General features: G+C 42.0%; 1 protein-coding gene across 1 annotated transcript; it reads left to right on the top strand.

The window, feature by feature from the left end:
• Positions 1–1300: 1300 nt before the first annotated feature.
• Zrsr2 (zinc finger CCCH-type, RNA binding motif and serine/arginine rich 2) lies at positions 1301–26284 on the top strand. Its single transcript, XM_059250706.1, has 11 exons — positions 1301–1619; positions 1928–2007; positions 3552–3633; positions 5767–5875; positions 6625–6711; positions 10185–10223; positions 10942–11060; positions 17770–17983; positions 21684–21739; positions 22461–22570; positions 25129–26284. Exons 1-11 carry the CDS (start codon positions 1579–1581, stop codon positions 25665–25667), a joined length of 1476 nt encoding a protein of 491 aa, XP_059106689.1. The 5' UTR covers positions 1301–1578; the 3' UTR covers positions 25668–26284.
• Positions 26285–26555: the final 271 nt, after the last annotated feature.

Consider the following 26555-nt stretch of genomic DNA (forward strand, 5'->3'; position numbering starts at 1 on the left):
CCAGCAGTGGTGGCGCATGCCTCTAATCCCAGCACTAGGGAGGCAGAGGCAGGAGGATCTCTGTGAGTTCGAGGCCAGCCTGGACTACAGAGTGAGTTCCAGGACAGCCAGGGCTGTTACACAGAGAAACATTGTCTCAAAAAAGCCAAAGCAAAGCAAAGCAAAGCAAAGCAAAGCAAAGCAAAGCAAAAGAAACAAACAAAAAACAGCCCAGGAACCAAGTGTTCATCAACGGTCACAACAAGAATCTCCTGTCTCAGGTAAAGGCCTTTGATAAACATTGCAACAAGTTGCTACAGAATGTGAAGGCGATGTGGATCGATATGCCCAAGGGCGAGAACTCCAAGCTGCTCAACAAGGATCCCTGTATCTCCAAGATCTTCCTTGTCATCAAAGTCCTGAGAAAGTGCTTATGGCTAGCAAGTAAGGGTCTCTTCCCGTTATCAGAACCTGTTCCTACCTGAGAAGACTGCTCATGAAATGTGAATAAAACCCGGTTTTTGTTTGTTTTGTATGAAGATAAATCAAGGCACAATTCTTCCAAAAGATGGTGTTAATGTGTGTTTAGTAGAAACATTTATTCTTTTTTTTTGGTCTTGTTTCTGCCTTTATTACTAGCAAGGGTTTCTTTTTCTTTCTTTCTTTTTTGTTTTTACATTTGTTTATTTTGTGTGGGAGCATGTGTAGGTGCGCATACCAAAGTAAGAGGTCAATTTGTGGGAGTCCATTTTTTCTCCTGCTATGTGGGTCTTTGAGGATTGAACTCAGGTCCTCAGGCTTGGTAGCAGGCACCTTTACCTGCTTAACCATTTGCCAGCCCTATTTTTATTTTTTCAGTCTAGTTCCACATCACACCTTACCTAGATTATTGTGATACAGTATTCAATTTTTTTTTTTGTCTTTCTTTTTTGAAAACATGGTTTCAGGTAGCTCAGGTTGGCCTTCCCTCCCTTGGTAAAGACCATCTTCCTTCCAAGCTCAACTCAAGCGCCGGAGCGGAGCAATAAATCACCTTCACCTGCACCTTATAACCTAACTGTCAGTCCCTCTTTGTGTCCCGGGAGTAAAACAACCAGGTGACAAACCTGACACCTTTGCAGCTGGAGCCACCCGGAGTGACAAGGAGGAGGCAGGGTCTTGCGCTCTGCCCGAGGCGCTGATAGGTGGAGCCGCAGAGAGTGGCAGGGCCTGGAGGCGTCTCCGAGGGACCAGGCGAGGCGGGGCGGGCTGGAACTGAGAGTTGAGAGTTGAAAGAGGCGGGGCGGGGGGCGGGGCCTGGCTTTAACCCCTTGAGTTCAGGGCCCCGTCTGATGGCGCAGACGGCTAGGGGTGGTGCTGAGGCGGCGAGGAGGCACTGAGGAGCAGAGGCCGGAGTTGCGGGTGGAGGGAGAGCTCCGGAGGCGGCTTCGGTGAGGAAACAGTTCCTCAGGCCTCGGTGCCTGCCTGACTAGGGGCGGGAGGAAACTTCCCTCCTTCTGTCTTGGGCCCGCCCCGGTGGCTGCGCTGAGTGGGCGGCAGAGCTCGTCATCTGGGAGGCTACTTCCGCTCAGACCTTGCTGTGGGCGAGAAGGCGGCAACATGGCGGCGTCGGGGCCGACTGCGCTCCGCGAGAAAATGAGGTATAGCACAGCAGACGTTGAGCTGAGGCCGCCTAGGCCGCCGCCGCGCGCGTGGGGACGAGTATTAATCCGCTTCGGGCCAGAATCCCTGACTGTCCCGGGCAGCTATGGGTTCCGGGAGGCGAGGAGGGGAGCAGATGGAGGGTTGGGGGGGCGGGACGGAATGGCGGGAGTCGGGGTTGCAGCACGAGAAGCCCACCCGCGGCGTCCTCCGCCTCCGAAGCGCTGTCCTTGGTAGGCCCGGAGCTGAGAGTGTTGCACCCTGTGCGCTGTAGCTCACACCCTGTGTGTACTTTCCAATCTTCCAGCCATAAGCAGTACAAGGCTGTCCTGAGGAAGGAGAGACGGAGGAAACGGCGGCAGGAGCTTGCTCGATTGAGAGACGCAGGTAGGAGAGGCCTTCTTTGTTCTGGGTATGAAATTCTTCCCTCTGCTGCCCCACCCTCACTCCTGCTTGAGATGTGGCCTCAAACAGGCTGGCTTTAAAATTCGCTCTGTAGCCGAGGATGACTTTGAACTTCTGATTCTCCTGTCTCCATCTCCCCTGTTCTGGGGTGACAGGAGTGCAGCCACCATGCCAGGTTGCTTCTGATTATTTCTGCAAGCTAGGCAAGCACTCTACCAGCTGAGCATGACATCCCCAGCCCATGCAATTTCCTGCACAAACTTGACACCATGCTGTTTGGCTTTCACGAGACAGGATCTGATATTTATGTTTTAGATTTATACATTTAGTAGATTTATAAAATTAGTACTTATAAATGCAGGCCAAGGGTTGAAATCACACAGTAGTTCTAGGTTACGATGGCTGCCAGTCATACCACTGGTATGAGAGACTGTACTTCACAGCACTTGAGAAAGGACTAGTCCAGGAGAGACAAGATGTAACGGCAAGGATGAAAAGAAAAACAGCGGTAAACTGTTGTTATTGATGACAACATCCCTTTCCTTTAAGCCTCAAGATGAGCTGTTAAGCAATTTCTTAAGCTTACTTCATTTGTCTCCATTGTTACTGCTTCCCCCCACTTCAAATTTAAATTTCGAATAGAAGATAGACAGTTTTCTTCTATTGAAACTATTTCACCATGTTTTTACTTTGAAAATATCCCAATGTACACAAAGTTGAAAAAAATAGGACACTTAAATATTCATGCTTCATATAAATTTGCCAAATCGTTAAATATTTCCAGGCTCGCTCCCTCCCGCCCTTTCCTCCCCTCTCTGTTTTTTTTCTGGACCCTTTGCACAGCAATGTCATGAGTATCATTATGGAACCATAGATTTAAAAAAAATAATGTAGGACTGGAGGGATGGTTAAGAACATTGGCTGCAGCTAGTGGCAGTGGTGGTGCACACCTTTAATCCCAGCACTTGAGAGGCAGAGGCAGGTGGATCTCTGAGTTAGAGACCAGCCTGGTCTACAAAGAGAAACCCTCTCTCTTGTTTGGGGGATATATATCCCTGGGAAGCCTGCTCTTTTTTCTAATTTATTTATTTATTTTTGTTTTGTTTTGATTTGTGTTTTGAGGGGATGCAGGAGGAGTTGATCTGGGGAAGAGAGGAGGTGCAGGGAAGGGACTGGGAGGAGTGGAGGGAGGGGAAACTGCCCTTGGGATGTAATGTGTGAGAGAAGAATGAAAGTTAAAAAAAACACTGGCTGCTCTTCCACAGGATGAAGGTTCCATACCCACATGGTGGCTTACTGCTGCTATTCCTTTGAAGATACTTTTATTTTTTGAGGTAGGATCTCTAGCTCTGACCAGGAATTTACTCATACTCATACATCCATGTGCTTCTGCCTCCTGAGTGCTGGGATAAAAGGCGTGCGACACTACCTTAATTTTAGGTTTTTACCATAATTGTACAGATGAAAGATTTATGCATTTTCCATGAATAAAGACTCAGTTTAATAAAACATCTGAATTTCTACAGAATTGTCACAGAAAGAGGAGGAAGAAGATGCTTTTGCTGAAGAAAAACGATTGGAAGAAGAAAGACTGGTGGAGGAAGAGAGGTCAGGACTGACTGAAACACTTGAAGTGAACTGTTAGTTTATTGTGATATTTTCTGTCATTACCGACTAGTAAAGGCTTTTTGTATAAAATCTTGTAAAAACTACCTCTTATAAACTACATCTCTAGTAGACAGGTTAAAATTAGATGTTTTCTTTCCTTCCTTCCTTCCTTCCTTCCTTCCTTCTCTCTCTCTCTCTCTCTCTCTCTCCCCCTCTCTCCCTCTCTCCCCGTCTCCCTCTCCCTCTCCCTCTCCCTCTCCCGCCCTCTCTGTCCACCTCCCTCCCTCCCTCTCTCTCTTTTCTCTTTCTTTTCCAGGCCGATCTCCTCTTCCTGCCTTAGTCTACCAAATGCTGGAGTTACTGGCTTGTGCTATCATACTTTTTTTTAGGGGAAGTATTTTTCATTGCTTTTCTAATTGGTAAATAAACATATGTATATTTTAGTGTTGACACAAAGACCTAATTCTAATGACACTATGGATGTAGCATAATTCTTTATTCATAATTTTTAATCCTCTGTACTTCATCAGAGTGAGGAAAGTGTGGTAACAAGAGCTGCCCTTGCTGTGGCAGTAGGAATAAGAAACAGCTGTTCCAATTGTCTCTATTTTTTCTTTCATTCGTGTGTGCGTGCGTGTGTGTGCGTGTGTGTGTATAATAGTTTTTTGGTTTTTCGAGACAATTTCACTGTGTTGCCTTGGCTGTCCTGGAAATGGCTACCAGGCTGGCCTCTGTCTCCCAAGTGCTGGGATTAAAGGCATGCGCCACCATAGCCTGGCTCCAATTGTTTCTTTAGTCAAGGAGCAGGTGCTCAGCTTCTTTTTTCCCTTTCCTGTCATTACTCATCCAGGAAGCCCATTCTACAAGATGGGTTCATATTTAGGCAAGTCTTCCCTCCTCAGTTAATAGGCCCTGGAACTCCCTCATAGACATGCCCAGGGCAGTGTTTCCTAGATGATTCCAAATCGAGTCAAATTGACAATGAAGATTTCACATGAGAAGCTTGTGCTATTGGATGCCTGAGACATAGCAATTTATAGTAACATTACCTTTTTTGGGGGAAGGGTGTTGTTGTTTTTTGGGGGGGGCTAGGGTCTTGCTTTGTAAGACCAAATTAGCTTAGAACTTGTAATCCTGTCTCAGCCTTCCAATTGCTAGGATCCTTGGCATGTACCACCTGGCTATTCTATGCATTTAAAAATTCAGTTTCGTAATTACAGCTTTAAAAATCCTGGCATCATTCTCTGTAACCTTTGAGTTTCTATTCCATAGAGTTAAGGGATTCCTGTGATTTGCCCTCAAACATTAAGCTGCTGGGAAAAAAGTTAGGTTGTTAGTTGTGAGCATGTCTTTAAAATAAAAGTTTTAAGGGAGCTGGAGAGAAGGCTCACTGAGTCAGAGCACTTACTTTGACTCAGGTTTTGTTCCCAGCATTCACATGCTGCTCACAGTCATCTTTATAGATGACTTCTATTCCAGGGTATTTGATGCCTTCTTTTGGCCTCTTCTGGCATGCATGCCATACCCATGTTTACATGCCAGCAAATGTTCATACGTATACAAATAAAAGTTTTAAGACAAGATGAAAAGTTATAAAAATAAATTAGTAAATGTAGATTTAGCCAGATGTGGTGCACACCTTTAGTTTTAGTACTAGGGACACAGTGACAGGCAGATCGTTGAGTCCCAGGCCAGCCTGGGCTACATAGTGAGTTCCAGGACTGCCAGGGCTACATAGGGAGGAGACCCTGTCTCAAAAAACCAAAAGAAGAGGAGGAGGAGGAGGAGGAAATAGTAATGTTTGTGAGAAAAGAATGCTCAGGAAGAATAATGCTATGCAAATGTGAAAATTCCCATAGATGATGCTTTGAAATTTTTGCCTGAGATGAAAATCACTGTTACCTTCTTATAGAAAGAAAAGATGTCACAGTCATAAATGCTTCTGAAAGGTGCAAGTAGTAATTGTAACTTATTTCTGTCCAGGAAGGTAGTTGCTTTTTCAAAAGCCATACCTCTTCACTGCTTTATAGAAAATAACCTTAAGATTTTCGTGTCATATTTTGGTTTCCTGTCTTTCATACACTCTAGATTAATTCCCATTTGTTGTCACTGACTACATCATCATATTAACAGGCAAAGATTACATGAAGAATGGTTACTGAGGGAAGAGAAGGCACAAGAAGAATTCAGGGCAAAGAGGACGAAAGAAGAGGCAGCTCGAAAACGGAAGGAAGAACAAGAGGTAGAGTATTAACTAGCCAGTTACCTGAGTAAGTACTTAACTGAAATGAGTCTCATCAGGAGCTGGTTATCAGGAGAGATGGCTCAGCACTTAATAACACTGGTGGTTGTTCTAAACGACTCAGGTTTGATTCCTAGCAGCCCCATGGTGGCTCACAACTATCCGGAAGTCCAGTTCCAGAGGATTTTCTGGCTTTTGAGGCACCAGGCATGCACATGGTGCAGACACATACTTACGTGCAGGCAAAATACCAACACACATAAAATAAAATAAATTTAAAAAGAAAAAGTTGTTAGTTATGGGACTGGAGAGACAGCTCAGTGGTTAAGAACACTCACTTGCTGCTCTTCCAGAGGACCTGGGTTTGTTCCTTCCCGGCACCCACTCACAACTGTCTAACTTGAGCTCTGAGGGTCCCATGCTCTTTCTCTGCGTGTGTACCCTCACATGCACATACGCCACAGGGACACTCCTACACAGATAAAATCTCTTTTAAAGAAGTTGTTTGTCTTGGGGTTGGGGATATAGCTCAGTGACAGAGCTCTTGTTCACCATGTGCAAGGCCTTAGTTTCTCTCCTCCACTTTGTGTAAACAAAAAGGGAGCTACATGTATTAACATTTAAAAAACCTGATGTTGTCTCTCTTCAGTGACCAGTGTTTCTAAAGTTTTTCAATCATTTACTCTGTAGGCTATGTGTTTTTAAATGAGACTGAAAAAAAAATTACCTTCTCTTTTTTTCCTTTACAGAGAAAGTTAAAGGCAGAATGGGAAGAGCAGCAGAGGAAAGAGCGAGAGGAAGAGGAGCAGAGACAGCAGGAGAAGAGAGAAAGAGAGGTGACTTCTGTCATAGGAGGATAGAGCCCTGCGTATCTTCTTAGTGTGCACGCGTGCATGTGAAGGGTGTGCAGAATCGGCAGTGGGCATGTCAGGGCTTGGGTTTGGTTTTCTTTTTTTGCTTGTTCTCTGTTCATTTGGAAAGTATCAGTTTTTGTTAGAAATATACTAGACTAGCTTCCATATGATTCTCTTCTTTGGGTCATGCAATGGCAGATTCCTTTACCCAAGTTACCTTACCTTTTATGTTGGAGATGGGTAAACATTTCCTTAAGGGGCAGATAATCAATATTTTAGGCTGTGATGTCTGTATGGCTTCTGTGGACATCCAGCTCTGCCAGTGCACCCTAAAGCAGACAGAGATAGTACGTATATGAATGGATGTGCCTGTGTTCTAGTAAAACATTTCTGTAAACCGGGCGGCTGGCCCTGCTTTACACTCTGTATCGCTCTGTAGCAAGTGTTAACTTTTCTATGGTTCTGTTGTATATGTGTTGACTTCTTCACAGAAGAATAGTATCTTGAAGAGTTTCCACACTTACTTGATTCATAAGAGACTTAACAGCTAATGGCATCTCAGCAAGAATTAGTTTAACAGAATCAGGATGTTAGACATTAAGGAATTAAATAGTTTTGTTACTGAATCTGGTGTTCTGTCTAATTTTGTTGTCAAAGCAAATGACAGTCATTTACGAAATTCTAGAGGACCTTCCCTTTGAGAAACCTGTGCCAATTCTAGGGCATATGCTACTGTCCTTTTCTTACATGTTTCGCTCCCTGTCTCTTAATGCTTATGCTTAAATCTGTGTTAAAAGCCTTTCCTTAATAATCCCCACCATTGCTTAAAAAGAAAAAAAAAAGAAAAATTCTGTATTGTATATGTATATCTCCTGTACATTTTCTGGGATTCTCTTTATAAGCTTGGTTTGTTTTCCTGCTGGTCTTCAACAGTGTATTTATTTCAAATATAACATAGCTCTTCTTGCCTTGACTGATTCATGAGGATATTCTTTATTCTTTTTTTCTTTATCATCACCAAATTTGAATGGCATGACATTTCCGTAGTCACTCATCTTAGAATGTGTGTACATTCTAGTCATGGAAAGGTATCAGCATTCTCCACAACTAGTTTTGTGTCTCAGGCAGCATTTCCAATGCAGGTTTTTGGCACTCTTGTTTGAGGACTACGTTCCAGATGAGGCAATATCCAGATGGGGATGTTAGGGGTACAACAATTGTTTGGATTGTCGGTATTTTACAGAGATGAATCAGTTCCTGTTTTAACAGTAGAATATTCTTCAGGGATCAGGTAAAAGCTAAGGCTTCTTCTAAATGCTTTTATTTTAAAGGGAGTCTGGTTAAGGAGAAGTGGGTAAAATGAATTCCACTCTAAGCATGTACAAAGGAATATGCTATGTCTGTTTCTCGGCTCTCCTTGAGTGACTTTTCTAGATGGGAGGGCAGAGAGTAAGTCAGCAAAACACATCCTACAGTAAGAATGTTAGGTTCTGTAAAGAAATAGAGGAGAGTGGTGTGCTAGAATAATGGGCATCAAGATTCTCATTTGGATTACCCAGCCAAGGAAATCTCTGAGGAAGTGGTATTTGAGATAATTACACCTGAGTGTAGGGATGTTGGGAGGAAGGATCCTGGTGGGACCTGAAACTTAGAGAACACAGGAGACTGGGGAAAGGGCATGGGAGAAAGTAGGATCAGAAGGGGCAGGACATGCAGAGCCTCTTAGGTTTTTGTTTTAAAATTGAAAATAGATTCTTCTCTGAAGCAGTACATCTAGACCACAGTCTCCCTTCCCTTCCCTCCCCCCCCCCCCCAGATTCACTCCCCTTCAGTTTCCTCTTCAGAAAAGAACAGGCCTCTAAGACAAGAATCAAACAGGGCAAAACAAGATACAGTAAGACAGGGCGAAAGCCCTCTTCCATGCTGGACAAGGCAACCCAATAGGAGGCAAAGAGTCCTAGGAGCAGGCAAAAGAGTCAGAGGTACACTCGCTCCTACTGTTGGGAGTCCCACGAAAACACCAAGCTAACAGCCATAACATGCGCAGAAGTTCTGGTGAAGACCCACGCAGGCCCTGTGCTTGCTGCTTCAGTCTCTGTGTGCCCAGGTTATGTGAGCCCAGGTTACTGTGTCGGTGTCGCACTCCGTGGGATTTGCTGAAGGAGGCAGAGGCAGGAGGATCACGAGCCTCTTAGATTTAAAGGAGTTTGGTTTTATTTTCCATACTGTGATGAGAGTTGTAAACCAATGAGTGAGTTCATCCTGTTAGTAATGTTACCTCCAACAGATCATCCCTCTTTTTCTACAAAGAACAGGGGCCAGAGAGGAAACAGGACGACCGATTATAATCTGGGTAGGAGATAATGGTGGTTTGGATGAGGGCAGAGCTTCAAACAGATGAGCACACGGTTAACAGGACTCTTGGTGGCAAATTGCATGGGAGGAGGAAGGAAAAAGAAGGGAATGGAAGTCATGTTTTTAGGTGTTGTTTTTGTTTGTTTTGTTTGTTCGGTTTTTTTTTAAACAAATGGGAAAATGGCAGTGCCAGTTACTGAGGATATTTCGGTTTGGATGATGAGGGTGAGTGGATGGAGGAGATCAAGAGTTCTGTTTGGCAGGTGGCAAAAGTAAAACCTTCAGTTTTATCTCCAACCCTCAACCAAAACCAAACCCAAAAGAACCTGTTTTGATCACATTAAGCTACGATGACTTGGTTTGTTTGTTTTTGGTTTGGTTTGGTTTGGTTTTTTTGGAGACAGGGCTTTTCTGTGTAGCCCTGGCCATCCTGGAACTCACTCTGTAGACCAGGCTGCCCTTGAACTCACAGAGATCCACCTGGCTCTGCCTCCCGAATCCTGGGATCAAAGGTGTGCGCCACCACGCCTGACTGCTCCACTGACTTTTAAGTTGCCAGGACCAGGTAGACTTACCAAATAAGCAGCTAAACACAGTTGTATGTATGGTTTTAAGGCGCTAAGTTACCTAACTGTATGTATTTAAATCCAACTAGTTAGAGATTTATTGCTACCTTGTTGGACTTCCTTTATTTTACTGAAGGTTTGAAATTTCTCCCAAATCCTAACTACTGTTCATCATGTCATGTTTTTGCTTCTGTGAAATATTTGTGATGTTTAACTCAACTTTTAAAAGATAGTCATTAATATCTCAAGAATTAGAATATGGTATTTGTGTATAGATATGTTACTGAAGCTATTATGACTTAAATATTTGCAATGTGCTCTATTCAAATTTTGCATTTGAATAAAAATTCTAAGCTATATATCTTTTGAAAGCTTTTTAGAAGATATATGCTTAGAAAGGAAATCAGAATCAGAAGCCTTGTGTATGTGTGTTCAGGTGTATGTTGTCTTACGTGAGATTCATAACTAGAGAAAGCAGACATGACTTAGCTGACATCCTGGTTTTCATTAGTCCTATGTTTGCACCACTTATAGGAAGCTGTGCAGAAGATGCTGGATCAGGCTGAAAATGAGGTATTTTCAAAACCTTTCATTAAGACTTTGAGATAGGTAGAGGTGGCACGTTCCAGTCGTCCTAGCCCTGGGGAGGCTGAAGCAGGAGAATGACCACAAGTTTGAAGCCAGCCTAGGCTACGTAGAGAGACACTGCCTTAAAAAAAAGATTTTGAGGTCAATTGATATTTTCATTAGGAACAATAGTTCCAATGACATGAGTTTTGTGGTAGGTTGGTTTGATTACTTCTGTATACCTGGAATCACTTTTGTAACCCTTCAGTTATGTAACAACAGAAGACAATTGATGATGGTATTGAATCACCCCATAAGCTATGCTTGTATCAAGTCCTTAAAAATGTATGTAAGTGACATCACATACTACTGGCCCCAAATGGTTGGTTTCCCCACCTTGATTCAGAGTAACTTGTACTTCTTTCTGGTGGCTCCCTACGTCCATGGACCCTTTCAGAATAGATGGATAGAAAGAAGACCTTCGTAACTGCATCTGGTAACATTAAGTAACCCCCAGTCAAGGAAAATGACTGGGAGCCAAGAGAGAAGTACAGCTCATGTTTCTGAACAATTGCCTATAAGGTCTTGATTCCGTATTATAATTTAACTATGCATGTCTATATATGAAACCATTTTTGTTCTTGATTAAACTATTTGACTATTTGGACGAACAGTCTTTCATGTGCTTTTACATCACCAATAAAGTCATGGTTATTTTTAACAGTTGGAAAATGGTGGCACCTGGCAGAACCCAGAACCGCCCACGGATATAAGAGTACTGGAGAAAGATCGAGCCAATTGTCCATTCTACAGTAAAACGGGAGCTTGCAGATTTGGCGATAGGTAATGGATTTTGCTTTGTGCCAGAATGAAATGATGGAAAGTGTCGGGGTTTTGGAAGAGGCATAGGCTTCAGTATGAAATGTTCACCATCAGGTATGTGGTGCTTCTTTGCCCTGCTCACTAGATAGGTTTAACCGAGTGGATCCTTTGCATTCCATATCCATAGGAAGACCTTTTTTCTTTTTCTTTTTAATTGAGAACATATTTTTTTCATATAATACATTCTGATCATGGTTTCCCCTCCCCAAACTCCTCTTAGATTCTTCTCCACCTCCCCACCCACCAGAATCCACACCCTCTCTTTCTCTCATCAGAAAACAGACAGGGGTTGGGGATTTAGCTCAGTGGTAGAGTGCTTGCCTAGCAAGCACAAGGCCCTGGGTTCTATCCTCAGCTCCAAAAAAACAAACAAACAAAAAAACAAAACAAAACAAAACAAAAAAAACAGACAGACATCTAAAAACCAAATAAAAACAAACTCAAACAGGACAAAATAAACAGGAAAAAAAAAGAGCCAAAGAAAAAAACAGATAGAGATGTAGAGAAACATTCTCACACACAGAAATCCCATAAAACCACAAAACCAAACACCAAAATATTATATAAGCAATAGACGTACAAGTTAAAAAAAATGCCTAGACAAAGCATTATGAGACAAAAAAATCCCCTCCCAAAATCCCACTGAGTTTGTTTTGTGTTGGCCATCTACTGCTGAACATGGGGCCTGCCTTTAAGTATGGTTTGTATGCCCAGTGAGACTTAAGGAAGATTGCTTGCTTGTTGATTTCTTCCATGCTCCCATGAGTCCCCGGAGGACAACTTGGATGGGGAAAATTAAATGTTGGAAGTGATTAGAGTAGCTAGAAACATCTTTTCAAGGGTAAACTGTAGCCCAAGTAGTCTTTTCCAGTTTGGCATGGGTATAGGGAAGTTTGTGAAAGACAGGATTGTAGCAAATAGAGGAATAAACTTTTAATTCACTGCTGTTGGTCAATATGCTCAGACTTAGGAACAGACTCTTTGAGTTAAATAAACTGGCTTTTGTGGCCTGTGGGAAAGTTAAACTCTACATCTTAATTCCTTCATCTATGAAATGAAGATTTAAAAATACCACCTTTTTGAGGACACTGTGAGACTCCTTAAATGGGATGAGCATGGGGAACACATATTGCTGGATACATGGCTCATAAATTTTCATTGTTCTTTATTTCTGTTGTTACTTGTTGCTATTTTCTGATATATTCATGTTTCCCACCCTCCTCCTTTTTTTAAAAAAAGTTAAGATACATGGAAACACAGTATTGATGTCTTCATTTAGCAAATAGTTGAAAACTACTATATGCCAGGTAATGATGATGGTTTATAGTATGACTTTGTGTATAAGTGAAAGTAAGCAAATACTTTCTTTTTTTTTTTTGAGATAGGGTTTCTCTGTGTAGTTTTGGTGCCTGTCCTGGATCTCGATCTGTAGACCAGGCTGGCCTTGAACTCACAGAGATCCACCTGGCTCTGCCTACCGTGTACTGGGATTAAAGGTGTGTACTGCCACGTAATGGTAAGCAAATCTGTCTGAGGCACAATCTAATTTCTATGTACCCATTCTGTGGAAGAGAAGATATAATCTGAATCTTCCTTTTCTTTTTTTTGAGGTCTTACTGTTGTAGCTGGCTTGGAACTCATAAAGATCCATCTCCCTCTCCCTCCTGAATGCTGAGATTAAAGGTGTGTGCCACCACACCCAGTAATCTTTTGGTTTCTTGAGAGTCTCTTGGAGCTCAGGCTGGCCTTGAACTCTCTTTGTAGCCAAGATTGGCTTTGGACTTTGCTCATCTTGCCACCACCTCCTAACTGCTGAGATTACAGTTGTGTGCCACCAGGCCCAGCTTATTTTGTATTTTTTAAGAATAATCGTTTTGGGCTGGAGAGATGGCGTGGCAGTTAGGAGCATGTACTGATCTTTCCGAGGACCTGAGTTCAGTTCCCAGCACCCACATCAGGCAGCTCACAATGACCTGTGACTCAAGCTTCAGGGGCTCTGACGCTGTTCTTTGACCTCAGCAGGTACCTGTACTCATGCATGCCCCCCTACAAGTACACATAATAAGATTAAAATCTTTAAAAATTAAAAGAGAGAATAGTAGTTCTCAACCCTGGATATATAATGAAATCATGTAAAAAGAAAAAAGGCTAAACAAAATCAATCAATCTCACCTCAAATTGAGTAAATGAGAATTTCAGAGGCTAGGGTAAGTCTAGTTTTGAGATGCTTTCAGGTATTGGATTTGATGGCTGGAATTGTGGATGGCCAGAATATCTGTGGAAGGACTCGGAATTTGGTAAGAAGTAGAAAGCCCTCTTTTGAGGAACTGTAGTACTGAGGAAAGGAGGCTACCCTCCCTTTGGTATCTTTAGGAACATTTTTTCTAAAGAAAATTCAATCTCAAGAAGAAATAATAAAATATGATCTGCTTAAGAGCTAGTAGGATGGATGGCTCAGTGGGCAAAGGTGCTTGCTGCAAACCAGGCGACCTGACTCCCATCCCTGGATCTTCATGGTGAAAGAAGATAACTGACTCCTAGTGGTGCTCTGCCTTTCCTACTGTGCTGGGCATGGGCGCAACCACACACAAAACAAATACCGATCTGTATGAAACACCTCCCACTAAAGAAAGATGGTGGACAGATGGCCTTCCCGAGATCAACGAGCCCCACTTTCAGTTCCCATTTGCGTGGATAGTTGAGCCAAGCTGCCTTTAAGGCTTTTCAGGTGCTCTCCTTTATGATGCGTCTCTAATTTCCTTGAAATCGAAGACCTAGGGAAGCCAGAATCAGGATTCTTCTGTTGGTTGTGAGAGGACAGGTGTATTAAATAGTTTTATGAATACTGGACAGATAATTCCTTGTGGAAAAGCGAGTGGCCTGCCAGATTCCATCTCTGACAGTCATTCCAAAAAAAAAATACAGACCATAGTCAAATTAGTTTGTGACCATTTCTTATCATTGTCATAGGCATATGAGACTTTACCATCACAACAACAAAGTGTGAGAACAACTTGGCTATTTGCATTGTTCAAGTAATTAATTCTATTAAATTGTGTGAAATTAGTGGTTATGAAAGCCAATACCATCCTTTCAGACAAATAGACTGTTCTGTTTCTCTCTTGTGGAGAGGCTGGATCACTTGCTCCAAATAACATAGCTGGATCATCTGTTAAGGTATGTCAGATGCCAGAGAAACACCTGTTTCTTTCCTTTTTAAAAAAAATGAGGTCTTAGTCTATAATCCAGGCTGCACTCAAACTTGTCATCTTCCTGTCTCTGACTCCTGAGTAGCTAGGATTACAAGTATATAAACACTATGCCAGACAGAGAAACACTTGCTTACCATAAACATTTCTTTGGATGCTTGCTTTTGCTTGTTAAACTTTTTGGTTATAGTTTTGTTGTTTTTTAAAATTCTTTGACAATTTCATGACCAAAACTGTATTTTGGTCATATTCACCTCCATTACCCTCTCATTTGCCTCCCACTCCCCCTGGATTCCTTCTTCCCAATACATTCTCCTCCTGTTTTCATGTCTTTTCTTATTTAAGTAATCCACCGAGTTTAGTGTCGCTTGAATATGCAAGGTTATTTACTGGGTCATTGGCAATTTACCAGTAGCTGCATCCTGGAAGTCCCCTACCCCCAGCAGCTGTTGACCTCTAGGGACAGGCCTTAAGTACCTCACCTCGATCAATGCTAGAATGTTGATGGGCTTGCTTTTGTGCGGGTCTTGTGTCTTAGTGTTCTATTGCTGTGAAGAGACCATGACCAAGCCAAGCCAACTCTTAGAAAGCATTTAATTAGGGGCTTGCTTACAATTTCAGAGGGTTTTGTTCATTATCATCTCGCTGGGAAGCAGACAGACATGGTGCTAGAGCAGTAGCTGAGAGCTTTATATCCTGATCCAGAGGCCATTGGGGGCAGGGGTGGGGGAGAGAGACAGACAGACAGACTGGTCCTAGTGTGGGCTTTTGAAACGTCAAAGCCCATCTTGAGTGACACACCTCCTGCAACAAGGCTACACCTCCTAATCCTTCCCTCTACAGTCTACTAACTAGGGATTGGACATAGTAGTCCCTATATAGAAATTACATGAGCCTTCGGGTCCATTCTGATCGGAACTACCACATCTTGCAAAGGTAACAATAGCTACTTTGAGTTCATGACTGCAGTGGCCATGCTCTGTCCAGGAAATAGTGTTTCGCCACATTCAGTCTCATCCGTCAGCTCTTACATTTTTTCCATTCCTCCATGGGCCTTGTAGCAGTTTAGAGATGAGCATTCAACAGACACTTTTTTTCTCAATACTTTGGCCGGTTGTTAACCACTGTCCACTACAAAAATAAATTTCTCTGACTAAGTTTCAGAGCAACATTGTGTGCTAGGCTACAGACACCTTAATTACAACTTTGTTGTTTTGCAACAGCTTCTTATTCTAGTCCAGGGTGGCCTAGACCTCACTATGTAGACCAGGATGGCCATTGTCCAGACCAGGGCCATTGTATCCCTCTGTCCCTTGCAGTATTCCCTACTCTATAACTTTCTTCCTAAGTTTTTCTTTCCCTAAGTTTATCTTTCTGATTTTTTTTTAATTTTGTAATTTGATTTAATTTTACGTATCAGCCACGGATTCCCCTGTCCTCTCTCCTCTCGCCCCCCCCCCCCCCGATTTTTTTTTTTTTTGTTGTTTTATTTTTCGAGACAGGATTTCTCTGTGTAGCCGTGGCTGTCCTGGAACTCTATAGACCAGGCTGCCTCCCAAGTGCTGGGATTAAAGGTGTGTGCCACCACCACCCTGTCTTACTGATTTTTAATTAGAAACCTAAGCAGGAAAAATTTATTTAGGACTTTGAACTGTGTGGCCCCTCCCACCAGTACACTTTAGGAGAAAGGCGTAAATAAGAAAGTGAACTCATATATATGATTTTCTTCAAAAATTACTCTGGAATAACCTAGTCAACTTAACCTTGGTCCATTTTAAACTATGAAAAAAAATTGTTCTTCACCGTTATTAGGTACCTTCAGTGAATACAAATTAAGTTTTATTTATTATACTCTATAATGACCACATGCTAGTTTAACCCAGATCTCTAGGGTCAGGCTCTTCTCAGTCACATGACTTGGGGAGGTATGCTTCTCTAGGTTTCAGCTGTCTTTGTGTTTTGGACTCTTTGCTTGTTGCTGTGGAAGGATTTATTTGGCTCACAATTCCAGGTTACAGTCCATCATCGTTGGGAAGCCAAGGTGGGAGGAACTTGAAGCAGCTAGTCACATCACTACCACAGTCAAGAGCAGAGAGCAGTGATTTAATGCTTGCATGCCTATGCTGTTTGACCTCTCCATTTTATATAGTTCAGGATCCCCTGCCCAGGGGCTAGTCCCACCCATGACTAAGGTGGGTTTGCCCACATCAATTAAAGTATCAAGGCAATCCTTCACAGACATTCTCAGAAGATAACCTTAGTCTAGACAGTCCCTCACTGAGACTCCTTTCTCAGGTGATTCTAGATTGTCAAGTTGAAAATGAACATTAACCGTCACACTTGGCAAAGTAAAATACTAGTACCATCTGTCCCACCAGGCTGTTAAGGATCAGAGTGGAAAAAATATAAAAAAATGCATGAAAACTTTAAAATGCTATATGTAGATAAAATGACAAGACTTGAGTAAATGGAAAATTTACATTGCCCTATTGAATTTTAAAATTATTTTATTTATTTATTTTTGAGGGAATGTCTCACCTTGGAACACTGGCTGGCATGGCACTTGCTGTGTAAATAGGTTGACCTGGAACTCACAGATTCGCCTACCTCTGCTTCTTGAGTGTTGGGATTAAAAGTGTATGCTACCATGCCCAGCTTAAAAAATGTTATTAATTATTATTATAATTATTATGAGTGTATGTGTGTGTGTATGAGAGAGAGAGAGGGGATCAATCCATATCATCAGGCTTATGCAGCAAGTGCTTTACCCACTGAGCTGAGCTGTCTCACTGGTCCAGATTATTGTATTCCCTAAGCGTGTAAATCAGTTGAAAATTGTGTACAAGCAAAATTCTATTGCTAATTCTCACCTTGAGTCTCCTATGTTCCCATCACCATAATCTGTCACACTATTGGGCCTTCTTTCCCTATGACTCAACATGGAGAAATCTTTCTGAATATATTCAAAGGCTCCTGAATGGCATATGACTGTAGAAACCATTCCCAATCTTGAATTTTAATGAGAAACAGTTTTAGGACAGTTTTCTTGTGTGCTGTAACTGGGCATGCAAGAGTGTTCATTATCTTACAGTTAAGTTTAAACAACCATGTTACTTGATTCTTGATCTCAGGGTTGATGGTAAGCTTTTAGCTGGGTGGTGGTAGTGCATGCCTTTAATCCCAGCCCCCAGGAGGCAGAGGCAGGTGGATCTCTGTGAGCACAAGGCCAGCTTGGGCTACAGAGTGAGTTCCAGGAAAGGCGCAAAGCTACACAAAGAACCCTGTCTCAAAAAAAGAGGTAATTTGTGAGGCTGCAAGCCCAAAAGTATTCTGAAGTTCTGACATTAACTTCCAGTACATACCAGGTCCAGTGGGCTACAAAGAAAGATGATAATATGGTAAACTTTTAATGTCTGGTTTTTAGTTATTGGGCAAATGAATTTGTTTGCTTTCTTCTGCAGATGTTCACGTAAACACAACTTCCCCACATCAAGTCCCACCTTGCTTATTAAGAGCATGTTTACAACATTTGGAATGGAGCAGTGCAGGAGGGATGACTATGACCCTGATTCAAGCCTGGAATACAGTGAAGAAGAGACCTACCAGCAGTTCCTAGACTTCTATCACGATGTCCTGCCAGAGTTCAAGAACGTGGGAAAAGTGATTCAGTTTAAGGTGTGCACAGGCTGGGAAGGGACCAGACACACGTTCTCCTGAAATCCAGGATACAGGGCAGAGCTAGGGCTCTGGGCTCCGGCTGTTCCTTAGGTGGAGTCATGTGCCAGTATATGCCTGGCCTACAGCTGAGCATGCCAGCATTTGTTAAAGCCACTCGATTGTCTTTCCTTCCACCCCCACTCTGGCCAATGCTGTGTGGATGCCAGAGGATATCATAAACATGTGTTAGCATGTATTTGGAATGCTAGGGCCTGGGTTGGAAAGGGACCTTATTCAGTGCCTTTGTGATGCAGCACTTTCCAGCAGTTGACTTCATTGTCAGGCCTGCTATACCTAGCCATCCAACCTTCAGTTAGCTGCTGTTTGTGATGGACATGGCTCCCTTCCTTCCCTCTTTTAGTGCCCAGAACGATGTTATATAAACTGTCATTCAGTTTCACTCACTGCGTAAGGTGAGATATGGCTGCTGCTGTTCCTGGGGCTCATTGGGTGAATCCCAATACGTAGGCCTCTTGCTTGCCTGTGATTTGATCATATCTGAACCTGAATGACTTTGTATTATGAGGACAAGGGAAATGTTCCTTATTTTGGAGAAAAGTAGGAATAAAGCTATAGGTTTTTTTTCTTTTTCTTGCTGTCAGAAATGAAAGTATAGAGTTGGAATAATCACGTGCCATAGATACAAGAAATCTGAAATTACAATTTGCTTTCCAGATTTAAAATATATTCTTTAAAATTTGTTTTCCAAGGAAAGGGAAATAGAACATAGTGTTATAAAGAGATAAAAGGGAAAGTAGAATAGGGGGAGTAAATGGGGAGCAGGGTAGGCTTTTTTTAAAAAATAAAATTTAAATTAAAAAATAGAAATAAAAATTTGTTTTTCTCTTGAGCTGGCAAAATGGCTCAGTGAGTAAAGGCACTTGCCACCAAGCCTGACAACCTGAATTCAATCTCCAAGAGCCACGTACATGGTGGAAGGAAGAGAGAGCTGACGCTTGCCAACTCTCCTCTGACCTGCACATTCACGCTGTGACACGAGCATGGCATGCACATACAGATGAAAGTGTAAACAAACGAAAATTTCTCTCCAAACATTTATTCCTGTGGCATATGCCTTCCTAGCTTCTCACTACTAAGAGCAAATCATAGCCCCTAAATGTGGTCATGTCTGCATTATTCCACATGGAAGCAAACTCCAGCTAAGGAGGCAGAGTGTTTGCTCTCCAGATGTCGCTTTATCTCTGTGTGCCTTATCTCAACGGTGAGATTGGCTTACATCAGTGGTTTCCCTCAAGGACCCCTGGATCCTGCTTCTGTGGAGTGGTAATGGTGAAATTGTGTTCAGAACTTCAGATTGGTAGCTTAGCCACAGAGTGCTTACTTTTTTCAAGGCTCTGGGTTCTGTCCCCAGCACAGTGGGGTAGGGATGCTGGCTTTCAGGGAGGTTAGTGGAAGCTGCATTATTACATGTAGCAGGCTGCATCCATTCACCACAACTTTTTTTTTCTAGAAAGCAAACAGGATGATAGGGCTCATGCTAATCACATTGACAAATGAAAAGAAAGCTGTTTAGTAAATTTGTGGTACAGAAATTATCAGAACATTGAATTTATTATGGAAAATCAGTAGGTCTTTGGCAGCCATGGGACTAAATTATTATTGTTGTCCTTACATGGTTCTGAGGATTGAATCTAGGGCCTTCTACATTCTGGGCAAAAGTGCTATATCACTTTTCATTTTTTTGCAGCTCAGACTGGCCTAGTACTTATAGTAGTCCTCCTGCCTCCACCTCCCTATTACTGGGATTTTTAGGCATGTGCCACCAAGCCTGACTAAATAAAATAAATTTTAAGGTCCCTGGGCATGTTTGACATGGACTCCTAAGGCCCTTTATTCCTTTTTCTAAAGATGGTATTACAAATTGAGTAGGGCCTTGTCTCCCTTCAGATGTTCTAATAATACTCTAAAGCAAAATGTAACTTCAGTCTGAAGATAAAAGCTAAACACTAGTAGAAATATTTTCTTTTTTTTTTTTCAAAACAGGGTTTCTTTTTTTTTAAATTTTTTTTTGTTGGGGGGGCATCTAGCTTTTTTTTGATTGTTGTTATTTTTTTTTAAAGATTTATTTATTTATTATGTATACAGTGTTCTGCCTGCATGTATGCCTGCAGGGCAGAAGAGGGCACCAGATCTCATTACAGATGGCTGTGAGCCACCATGTGGTTGCTGGGAATTGAACTCAGGACCTCTGGAAGAGCAGTCAGTGCTCTTAACATCTGAGCCATCTCTCCAGCCCCTAAAACAAGGTTTCTTTGTGTAGCCTTGGCTGCCCTGGAATTAGCTCTGTGGACCAGGCTGGCCTCAAACTCACAGAGATCCACCTGCCTCTGCCTCTGCCTCCCAAGTGCCAGGATTAAAGGCGTGTGCCACCACCACCTGGCGTCATAGGAATATTTAAGGACCTTTTTATATGTCATTTTATATAAATCAAATTTATCATTTTTGAAGGCAATGATCAATTGTTTAACCCTACTTATAGAAGGAACAATACATGAAAATGATATTCATACCTATATGGTATAAATTCTATTAATTTCAAGGTCAGGCAGAAGATATATATTAGTACAACTCCTTCTGAGAGCGGCTTGTGCATTGCCTAGTGAAGTGGAGACCTATAAATCAGCACGCTCCTTCTGTTTATGAAGACCATAGCGGTTCTTAACACCTGCAGAGACAGCTTTGTGAATGGGTAGTGATGAGCAGATCCATAAATGTGATGATTTGATATGTCTAGTATACATGAGTTGAGTCATTAAGCTTGTATTAGCATCTTGAAAAAGAATAAAGAATACCATCTATAAAGAAATTTTAGAGCCAGGCATGGTGGAGCTCTTCTTTAATCATAGCACTTGAGAGGCAGAGGCGGGTGCATCTCTGTGAGTTTGAGACCAGCCTAGTCTACATAGTGAGTTTCAGGATAGCCAAGATTATGTAGAGAGACCCTGTCTCAAAAAAAAGTTTAAAAATTTTAAAGGTACAAAGCAGTATCAGCACATGTGTCCAGATTTTTGACATTGTGACATAATGTCATCCATAGAGTTCATGCCTGAGAACTGCAATCAAGTTACAAAACAAAAACAAAATGTTTTAATTAACTTTGTGATTTTTTTGTGTTGGGCCACATTCATAACTGTCAACATGTGGTTCACAGGAGGCTATTTATGTTAGATACACCTGAAAGAATATACATATACATAATTATTATATATACTATTTGGTTAGTATATTTGTGTAAGTGACATATTTATTATCAGCACATACATAATGTATGCATGCTTGTGTGTGTTCATGTGTCTGTACAAGTCTACACATATAATATACATATATATTCCAAGCAGAAACACCCTGCCCCCTATATAACAAGTGCTCTTAACTGTCATGTCTCCAACCCTTGTATTCTGTTTTATGTCTCTATGAAGCATTTCAGGGTTTAAAATCAGCAGACCAGGATCAACAGAGATCAGGCAGTTGAGGTCTGCAGTGTTGTTAGGTGCTTAGCTACGGCTTGGCTTGATAAGAAAGCATGTTGGCCTATCGTGAACTCTTTGGGACTATTAGCCTGGGCAAAATGCATTTGAGGGTTGGCTTCTTTTGAAAAGTTTTTCTTTTGGTGACAGCATTCTTTTTTGTTCCTTAGGTCAGCTGCAACTTGGAACCTCATCTGAGGGGCAATGTGTATGTTCAGTACCAGTCGTAAGTATTACGAACATACATGCATCTTCATGTTTCATCATAGTTGTGGTATATTGTGTTTCTTTGATGTCACTGAATATGTAGCTTTCCTATGCATGATACTTTTCAAAATGTCAATATGAAGAGCTCATGGGGATAGGCAAGATTTAAAAATACACTTTTTCATTCTTTGTATATTTACATAGTTTTGATTCTTTTATAATATATATATATATATATTGTATAATTCTCACAACTAAAACACAAACTGAAAAAGGGCTAATTAGAATAGAGTAGGAAATACCTATCTAAGGTACAAGGAGTTAAAGCTCCAAATAGTGTGCATTTGACCAGCTAGTAATGGAGGTTCTGTATCATTCCTGCATGCATTACCATTTCTCTGAGCGGTGCCAAGGCTTAATGGCTTCAATTAGCCATTGTAATAAGAAGAATAGCAGTCCTAGCTAAGAAAGCATGGGTTCTAACAAGGGGAAACACTTCTGCAGATTTAATGGTCTAATCTTGCACATTAAGAAGCTTTGACTCCAGCCAATTTCCATATGACGAAACATTTCAGAGAGTTAATGACAAAGGTCCCTGAATAAACTAGGCTGTGGGAACCTGAATGCTCTGAAGACTTCCTAGGTAACACCCTACAGTAATTGGACAAGAGGGTTAATTCAGAATAGGTTTGCTCTACCTATGAGAGTTAAAAGCACAACCTTTGATTTTTGCTTCCAAGGGAAGAAGATTGTCAAGCAGCTTTTTCTCTTTTTAATGGACGATGGTATGCAGGACGACAGCTTCAGTGCGAATTCTGCCCAGTGACCCGGTGGAAAATGGCAATTTGTGGTAAAAGCCAATGTAGTGGCACCCCTCCCCCACTGCTGTACTACACAAAGGAATCTTCATAGGAAGAAAACAGTATTTTGAAGGGATGAAGTACAGTTTTTGTTTCATACAACAGATGAGCAGAGTGGTTATATAAAGGACACCACAGTTTAGATCTGTACAGGCCTGTGGGTCACTGTATGGATGGAAGGACTGAGGTCACAATATGTTGGTGACAGAATTGCGGCTTGAATTTCAGTCTTCAGATCCTCAGTCCTGGGTTCTGTGTGTGACAGTGCAGTGTCTAAACTAAAGACAGGCACATTATCCGTGTCGCAGGTTCAGAGGCGTTTTCTGTTCATTGCTTCTCCTTACTTGAGCTGTTTCAGCCTTGATCCCTAAGGAATCTTCCCTCATCAACACCACAAATATTACCCGTGGCTAACATTCCCCACATTACTTGAAGTCATGCTCTTGTGCATTTGAGACCATTAGTAGGTGTGGATCAGTTAAGTTGTACATTGGGTGCTCTCAGTTACACTGACTCATCTGAGATCGGCAGCCAAACCAGGAAATGATTCAGCACTGCAGAGAGTAACCAGCCGCGTTGAAGGTCTAATCATTTTCTGAGTTCTAAAAGTATGCTTAGCCAAAGCAGTGTGGAAGTTCCCCAGGTGAAGAGACACGAAGCTCTAATAGCTCAGGGGTGTACGTCTGCCTTCTCCTTGTGTTTCGCTGCACTTCCTGCTCAGGCTTTTTGTTTTTTGTTTTAATCAAGCAAGGCTAAATCTTTAGCAGCCTTCTTTTAATGGATGCTGTCATTAAAAAAAAAAAGTTATGGTGGGCATGGATGGTGTTACCTTTAGTTCCAAAACTGGGGGTAGGCCAAGACAGGAGGATTGTGAGTTAAAGGCCAGCTTGGGCTATATAGTGAGACCTTTTCTTGAAATAAAGTAATTAATTGATTAATTAATCTAACAGTTATCAAAAAGAGGAGGGGTTAGAGAGATGGTTTAGTGGTTAAGAGCACTTATTCTTATAGAGGACCCAGGTTGAGTTCCCAGCACCTACATGTTGGTTCATCATTGGCTATAACTCCTGTTCTAGGGATTCTGACACCCTCTTCTGACCTCGATGGGCACCAGGCATGTACATGGTGCACATATATAAATGCAGGCAAAACACTCATATACATAAGATAAACCTTAAAAAGTTTTAAAAATAAATAAAAAAGCTGGGACAGTGGTGGTACACACCTTTAATCCTAGCACTCAGGAGGCAGAGGCAGGTGGATCTGAGTTGGAAGCCTGCCTGGTCTACAGAGTGAGTTCCAGGACAGGCAGGGCTGTTACACAGAGAAATGCCTTGAAAAAACGTGTGTGTGTGTGTGTGTGTGTGTGTGTGTGTGTGTATGTATGGAATTTAGAATTCCTTGCTTTGAAAAACAAGAACCACCATTATACTCTAAGGGTTGGGCAGATGAACAAGATGGCAGTATATTCTCTTTATAGGCATTTAGCTTTGCTAGTTCCTCAAGACACAGTGTGATTCCAGTGATATGCTTGAGTATAACTTTGAAACCTCCAAACCAGGAGTCTTATTTCATTAGAAACAACAACAACATCAATCACAAAAATATAAACAGCTTTAGTATCTTTCTCAGTGACTAATAACTTTTGTTTCCTTATCATTGACTTCTGTGTATGTTATTTGGAAAGATCTCTATTTAGATAGCTGCCCATTTTAAATCATGGTCCATCTTTTTGTTATTCAGCTATAGAAATTCTTGATAGATTCTATATACCAGTACCTGATCACAGAGGTCATCTGCAAATACCAGCTCATCGTTTTACTTTATTTACCTTCAGCCACAAAAGTTTTCTTTCCTTTTGATTTTCTCTCTTTCTTTGTGTCTGTGTGGTTAGACATGTGGTTAGGACCTCATGTATTGCAGGCCGTGAACATAAGAGTGCCATCATACCTGGGTATTACGTTCTTATTATGTAGAGACTATTGCAGGATCCCCCACCTATGTTGGACCTTCTCCTGAGCAGCATATGCTTTCAGAAAAATGCTAATAAAAGGATTCCGAAGTTCAGTTCTTGAATCAGTAGATGATGTAGTCACTGTTTGTTCACTTGCACTCTGCTGACATCACAAGGCACAGATGATCTGCTTAATTAAAACTAGTTTGTGGCTGGGTGCTGGTGGCACATGCCTTTAATCGCAGCACTCGGGAGGCAGAGCCAGGCAGATCTCTGTGAGTTCGAGGCCAGCCTGGTCTACAGATGGAGATCCACGACAGGCACCAAAACTACACAGAGAAACCCTGTCTTGAAAAAACAAAACAAAACAAAACAAAAAAAACCTGGTTTGTGACCTTTTTAGGGCACCTTTTATCATTTGAATGTTCTTGCAACCGTAGGCAACAAATCAGGACATCAGTTTATCTACATCAGACACTGTAAGAAACAGTGCAGACATACTCAGACTTCAGAAATTCCTCTTCTGATTTCAGAAAAAGAATGAAATTACAGTAGTGCCAGTGATAACCACTGCCTCTTCACTTGCCCTCACAGGCTTATTTGAAGTACAGCAGTGTCCAAGAGGAAAACACTGCAACTTTCTTCACGTGTTCAGAAATCCCAACAATGAATTTAGGGAAGCTAATAGAGACATCTACCTGTCTCCAGATTGGCCTAGCTCCTCCTTCTGTAAGAATTTAGAGAGGAGGGAAAGGACCAGCCACTATGATGAATACTATGGCAGGTCAAGAAGACGAAGGAGCCTGAGTCCAGACCTCTCCTACAAGAGAAACGGTGAGTCTGACAGGAAGAGCGGTAGTAATCACAGGGGGAAGAAGTCTCACAAACACGGGACAAAAAGTCGTGAGAGGCGCAGTTCCCTGAACAGAGGACGAAGAAGGGATCACAGTCCAGGACCCTGGAGCCAGAGCCGGAGGAGCCGCCGGAGCCGGAGTCGGAGCCGAAGCCGAAGCCGGAGCCGAAGCCAGAGCCGAAGTCGGAGCCGGAGCCGGAGCTCATCAAGGTCCAGGAGTCAGAGCAGGAGGAAGTCAGGTAGTAGAGACAAAAACACTCAAAGTCCCAAATCTAAATAAACTTGGTCGTTTTAAAATATCAGTCTGTCTTTTTATGGCAGCTACTCACCTGTATAGTTTGACAAGGCTAGTCAAACACTATCATGTAAACCATACTTTTTGATAAATTATATACATAATAACATGAAATTACTTGTAATGCTAACTTTGAGAGCATCCATTAATACTGGAGTAATGCTTTAGCATTTTTTTGTTTTCTGTATTTCTCTCTCTGAAGTACAGAGGTCAGAGGTCAATTTTCAGGGGTCAGTTACATAGTGAGATCCAGGGATTGAACTGCTATCATGAGGCTTTCACACCAAGTATCTTTACCCTCTGAGACATCTTTTTTGTTTGTTTGTTTGTTTGTTTTGGTTTTTTTTTTTGAGACAGGGTTTCTCTGTGTAGCTTTGTGCCTTTCCTCGAACTCACAGAGATCCGCCTGGCTCTGCCTCCCGAGTGCTGGGATTAAAGGCGTGCACCACCACCCGGCCCACCTTTATTCTTGTTAAGTGTCCATACCCTTTATTTTTGCTTTATGCATTTGGGTATTTTGCTGGCATGTGTTTGTGTGCACCACACGTATGCCTAGTGCCCATGGAGACCAGAAGACGGTTTCGGATCCCCTGGACTGGAGTTATAGAACTACCATTTGGGTGCTGAGAATGAAACCCAGATCCTCTAGAAGAGTAGCCAGTACTCTTAACCACTGGACCATCTCTCCAGCCCAACACTTTATTTTTTAACTCAAAAGTCACATATGGCTTTAATGTTTTTCGCTCAGTTGTCTCATTTCATTAATCCTGATTCTTTAGTCCCAAAATTCGTATTTTTACTCATTTCATAGAGAATACATCTACATTTATTTGACAACATCCCTATTGTTGGATTTTTAGGGATGATGCTCTT

This window comes from Peromyscus eremicus, chromosome X (assembly GCF_949786415.1).
Source record: "Peromyscus eremicus chromosome X, PerEre_H2_v1, whole genome shotgun sequence".
NCBI lineage: Eukaryota > Metazoa > Chordata > Mammalia > Rodentia > Cricetidae > Peromyscus > Peromyscus eremicus.